General features: G+C 49.2%; 2 protein-coding genes across 2 annotated transcripts; both read right to left on the bottom strand.

Annotated features, from left to right (window-relative positions):
- Nucleotides 1-364: 364 nt before the first annotated feature.
- Nucleotides 365-3,832, bottom strand: LOC135384530 (uncharacterized). The gene has a single exon (XM_064613728.1). The coding sequence runs from the start codon at nucleotides 3,830-3,832 to the stop codon at nucleotides 365-367; it is 3,468 nt and encodes a 1,155-aa protein (XP_064469798.1).
- A 52-nt stretch (nucleotides 3,833-3,884) lies between these two features.
- LOC135384529 (uncharacterized) lies at nucleotides 3,885-5,189 on the bottom strand. The gene has a single exon (XM_064613727.1). The coding sequence runs from the start codon at nucleotides 5,187-5,189 to the stop codon at nucleotides 3,885-3,887; it is 1,305 nt and encodes a 434-aa protein (XP_064469797.1).
- Nucleotides 5,190-5,684: the final 495 nt, after the last annotated feature.

Here is a 5,684-nt window from a genome sequence, read left to right as displayed (position 1 = left end):
TTCTCTCGTAAAATATTTGTTGTTGCTGAACCCTGGTGAGCCGACCGAAGTTGCAGAAGATATTCTTTCCGCCAGCGATCCCAAAACATATCAACGAGTCGCTGACGATGTTTCCATCTTCTCGTTAGATCGGTGCGGGACGAATGTGGCGTTGTCTCCAGTGGTGACTTCGGTAGCGCGGTGATTCTTCTCCCAATGAGGAAATGCGCAGGAGATAGTGTCTGAGGCTCATCCGGACTTGACGGAACGAACGTTAATGGGCGAGAGTTTATTACTCCCTCCACCTCAGTCAGAACAGTCGACATTTCTTCAAAATTTAACGACTGACGTCCAAGGACTTTTCGCAAACATATTTTTACGCATTTTACCATGCGTTCCCACCTACCATGCGTTCCCACCAGCCGCCCCACCAAGGGGCTCGTTCCACGATAAATTTCCAGTGGATTTTTTGAGTCGAGCAGAAATCGTAAACTTCTGAAGCTCTCATAGCCTTCCACATTGCTCTCACTTCTTTGGAACCTCTCTGGAATGTCTTGGCGTTGTCAGAGTAGATGGTGGTTGGCATGCCTCTTCGGGATATGAATCTTCGGAATGACATCAGAAAAGACTTCGTTGTGACGTTGGGTACAAGTTCCAGGTGTATAGCGCGGGTGACAGCACATGTAAACAGTGCTATGTACGCCTTTTCGACACCGTCTTTTGTTTTGAGCAAGAGAGGTCCAGCAAAGTCGACACCGACGATCTCAAAAGGCTCACTTCGTTGAATACGCTCTTCGGGAAGCGGTGCGGTGGGTGCTTGTGCCGCTTTCAGTTTCGCTTTTGCACACACCGTGCAGCGACCAATGATCTTGCGAGCCAGTTGCCGTACCTGCGGTACCCAAAATGTCTCACTGATTTCAGTTAGCGTGTCCTGCACACCTCCGTGAAGCACTCTATGATGAGCAGCTCGAACAATTAGCTTCGTCAAAGGATGTTCTTTTGGAAGCAGAATAGGATGTTTTGTACCTTCTGCCTCTGACGCAAAGTGCAGCCTTCCTTCGAGTCGCAGGAAACCCTTCGTGTCCAGTCGCAATCGAAGTATGTGGGTTTTGGACTGGTTTGACGGTTTCTTATTTTCACGGAGTTGATCAATCTCTACAAAATACGCATCATGCTGTGCTTGTTTTATCCAGTACTCCTCGGCCTCGTGTACCTCAGATGTGTCCAAAGGGCCTTGTTTCCTGTCGCTGGCTGCGTTGCGGCAGTTCCATGTAAATCTTCGAATCCATGCGGTGATACGGAGGAGCCTTTGTAGCCAGCTGATTCGTTCGATTTCCAGAAGAGGTGGCGCCTTCTCAGGAACTAGGTGCACAGCCACTGATTTGGTGATACATCGCTCCTCCTCTCCTGTTTCATAAATCGCATGTGACGCCTCGTCGTCCGCTTGATGAGTGTCAGGCGAACATTGGAGCTGCGTCGACGCTAGCCATTCCGGACCCTTGTGCCATAGATCACTGTGAGATATGTTGTTGACCGTTGTCCCGCGAGTTAGCAAGTCGGCGGGATTCTGTGTGCCAGGGCAATGTGACCATTTCTTGGTATCCGTGAGAGACTGTATCTCCTGCACCCTGTTGCAGACAAAAGGCTTCCATTTGATCGGTGAACTGTTGATCCAGGCCAGCGTTATAGTAGAATCGCACCAAAACCATGTTTCCGGTTTTAGATTCGTTAAGGCATCTGACGTAAACTTCGCGAAGCGTGCTCCGACGAGTGCCGCCATTAGCTCCAACCTCGGTAGTGACAATTTCTTGATTGGGGCTACTCGGGCTTTGGCGACAAGTAAGGATACACTGACGTTGCCGAAGTAGTCTTCTGCACGTAGATATATGCATGCTCCGTAAGCGAGGGGACTGGCGTCGGTGAACGTGTGTAGCTGTAGCCGCCTTGGTTGGCCCTCAATTCCACGCATTGCGTAGCGGTCGACAGATACATGCTTGAGCTGTAGCAGCTCACTGCACCAGCTGTTCCATTCTTCAGCGATTGCCTGTGGTAGTGGCGAGTCCCACGGCAGCTTATCTTCCCACAGCTTTTGAAACAAAATCTTGTTTCGGATAGTGTAAGGTGACAATATTCCCAATGGGTCGAAGAGTCGAGCAGATGCCTGTAGGACGGCGCGCTTTGTGTTCGCAGAAGATGCGACAACCTCAAGCAGGTTGCATCCCGTGAATTTGAAGTTATCGTCGCTTTTATTCCAAGCGAGGCCAAGGACCTTTGTGATCTCGTTGTTGTTGAGCAGTTTGTTGTTCTCTGTCTCGTCGTCGTTGTACCTGTTGAATTTATGATCCAATGCTGCCGAATTTGAGGCCCATTTTTGTAGTTTCATTCCTGCTGTTCCGAGAAGTTTTGTCGCAGTCTCGTAGATGTGAAGTGCCTCGGAATCACTGTCTGCCCCCGTCAGGAGGTCATCGACGTAGAATGACGTTGCCAATGTCTCTGCAATGCTCTTGTCACAGTCACTGGCTGTGTTGAGGTGTTGTCTTAGTGTAGCACTGAGCAGAAACGGACTCGCCGTTGTTCCAAAGGGAACGCGTGTCATCCTCCATTCCTCAATTTGGGGCAGTGGTTTCTCGTTCTCCGGTTTCTCGGTGAACCACAGGAAGCGTAGTGCATTTCTGTCCTCTTGCTGTACTTCAATTTGTAGAAATGCTTTGCGTACGTCAGCGGTAATAGCAACTCGATACGTTCGGAAACGGAGAAGGACTGGCAGCAAATCACAGTTCAGTTTTGGTCCCTTTTCAAGATGGTCGTTAAGTGAAGCTTTCCCAGGTGCGTGCGATGAGGCGTCAAACACTATTCGTAGCCTTGTTGATGTGGCATTCTCTCGCACGACAGCGCGATGGGGCATGTAGTACACCGGTTGTGCTTCGTTTGTTGCAACATCGGGAACCTTTTCTGCGTGTCCGTCCGTTATGTAGTTGCGTATGGCCAAATCATACTCGTCCATGTTGCCTTCTCTGATCAGTTTCTTGGTTAAATTCTTTAATCTTGTAGCGGCTACCTCGTGGTTGTCGGGAAGCTTTTCGTGATGTTCCTTCCATGGCAGTGACACAATGTACCGTTCTTCGTTGCGTCTGAGGCCAACAGTGAAACGTCGCATTACTTCCGCCTCACTTTCGTTTGGAGATTTAGGATCGTCCGTAATGCCGATAGCTTCCAGATCCCAAAATTTTGTTAGGCACGTTTCTGTTGTGTCCACTCTCAGAACACAAACAGCCAGGTTTGCGTTTTGCTCCACGGAAGCTCTTGTGCATACTGGACCTTGGAACGTCCATCCAAGTGCAGTTTCGATGGCTGCCAAGCGGTCGTTCGTCTGCGATTTCCGCACTTGGCCGGTAAGAAGCTTCCACATTTGGTCGGATCCGAGGAGAAAGCTCACACCGTGGATCGTTGGACATGGTGATTGCAAAATCACATCAGCTAGGAAACCTCCGTCGTGGTGGACCTCTTTTACAAACTCGCTCTCCACCGGTGTTTGGGTGAGATCATTGCATATAAACGGTATCACGATGGCGTCAAGCGTTACTTCGGTTGGAGTGTGCTGACTCTTCACGCGCACTCTGACCACATTATACCTGTTGCCATTCGCAGGTTTGGCGTTTGCAAACGTATTTACACGTAGGGTTATTGTATCAATAACATCTAGCTTGAGCAATTTGGCAAGATCCTCACGAATAAATGTTCTTTGACTGCCGCCATCGATAACTAAGCGGAAGTAGACAGAGCTGTCTTCGTTGACGGCAAATGCCCTAAACGTTCGAAGCATAATTTGGGTTTCGCTTGCAGGTGCGGCCATGTTCGCAGATAGCACTTTAGCTTCGGTGGCATCTTGTTTGACATTCGGGGAATCATTCTTTCTGGTGTGATCTTGTCCAGTTTGGATCGCATAGGGAAGTCGCATGTCTCCCGTTGCAGTTAGCACAAACAATTCCGGAACGACATTCGCGTGATCGGTGGCCGGTTTTTGTGCACCTGAAGCATCGCTGTTCCTTTGCTAACTTCCCTCTGCGTTCTTCTAACGGCATTGCACTGTTACACTTCATTGTCATGTGAGTTCCGGATTTGCAGAAGATACATGCTTCTGTTCTTTTCCCAGTGGCGTTGTAGAGAACATGCGATGATGGTGGACGAGCTTTGTGAGCGTCTTTACTGCGTCCGTAATTACAGTCCTGCCTTTTATCTGTCATGCTGACACCTTCCATGCTCTCGATTTCGATTCTGATGAAGTTGAGGATATTTTTTAGCTCACCGGATGTGTTTCCTTCAGGTTCCGAGGATGTCTCCGTGCTGTCTGAACTACCCCTTGCGTCATACAAAAGAAGTCTCTTCTTTAGGCGTTGATAGTCCAGTGCCAGGTCTGTAGGCAAGCTCGAGAGAAGGATCTCACACATCATCGATGCGTAGCTTTCGCTTGCTACACCCAGCGCCTTCAATCCTCGGACATGCGTTTGAACATGGTCGTACAGCCTGCGAAGCCCGTACACATCACGTGATGATTTGATGTCCGGGAGTGTCCGAAGCCTTGACAAATGTTCCCTTTCGATGCGTTTTTTGTCACCAAAACGTTCTGTCAGCACCTCGATGGCATCTGTATAACACTCCTCCGTTGCTTGGAGACCAGAAATTGCGGTAGCTGCAGGTCCATCCAGCAAGGACCGTAGGTAATAGAATTTTTCTGCTTTGGAAAGTGAGGTGTTATCATGGATTGCTCCTTTAAACTGCTCCCAGAAGGTTCCCCACATTGACAGCTCGCCGCGGAACCTCACCAGTTGCAACTTGGGAAGTCGGATGCCATTGGAGTTTGATTTCTCGTTGACTTGTGGCGACGACCCACTCACTTGAGCAGACGTTGTTGCGACTGGTGTAACAACAAGTGCGGATATCTTGGTTCGTAAGTTAGCCATGGAACTCACTGCGTTGTCTTCGTATTCCAGCGCTGTATCCAGTTCGGATTCGATGTCATCGTCCTTTAGGTACTGTTCGAACTCGTTATTTAGTTGTTTGAGCTCTTCGTTGCTGACCCGCAGTCGTTCTAGAAGACTCTCAAGTAACATCCGATCCGGCGATTCGTTAGCGATAACCGTAGATGCTTCGCCGATGAGTTTCGTCACCTGACGTCTTCTCGATGCACGCTTCTGCTTTGCTCGTTCCATAACTGCAAGATTGCTCGTTGAGGTCCGGAGAAATATATCCCGGGTTTCGGCACCAGAAATGTGTTGCAAAACTCGCAGCCTCGTTAATTGGCGCGAAGCACAGAAGCAAGAAGCGTCTTTACCAGTTGGGGTCTGGGTTAGAACTGTCTTTATTTACAAAGAGAAAAGACTGTACAAAGAGGGAGAGAACTGAAACTCGATACACGTATATACAATACACGGCGTTACAGTGAGGAGCGAGCGTGGGGGATCGTCCCGAAACGGTCGGTCCACTGTCACTGTCCGCTCCTCCGTTTGCGTTGAGTCCGTGTTCTGTTACAGCGGGCGGCAGATGTGCCGTGTAGTTCAGAGATAGCGATAACACACTGCGAACGCGTTTCAAAATGGACCCGCCTAAAAAAGCTAAAGTTATTTTGGTTTCTTCACTGATTTTCCTTCCCACACTTCAGCCAATCACATTTTCCGCACCTCCGGAAGACAAAATCCGACGTGGGG

This window comes from Ornithodoros turicata, chromosome 2 (genome assembly GCF_037126465.1).
Source record: "Ornithodoros turicata isolate Travis chromosome 2, ASM3712646v1, whole genome shotgun sequence".
NCBI lineage: Eukaryota > Metazoa > Arthropoda > Arachnida > Ixodida > Argasidae > Ornithodoros > Ornithodoros turicata.
This window is presented reverse-complemented; position numbering and strand designations above follow the sequence as displayed.

What these genes read in the sequence shown, in the direction of transcription:
- LOC135384529 (XM_064613727.1), bottom strand. Translation starts at nt 5,189, where the DNA reads ATGGAACGAGCAAAGCAGAAGCGTGCATCGAGAAGACGTCAGGTGACG.
- LOC135384530 (XM_064613728.1), bottom strand. Translation starts at nt 3,832, where the DNA reads ATGGCCGCACCTGCAAGCGAAACCCAAATTATGCTTCGAACGTTTAGG.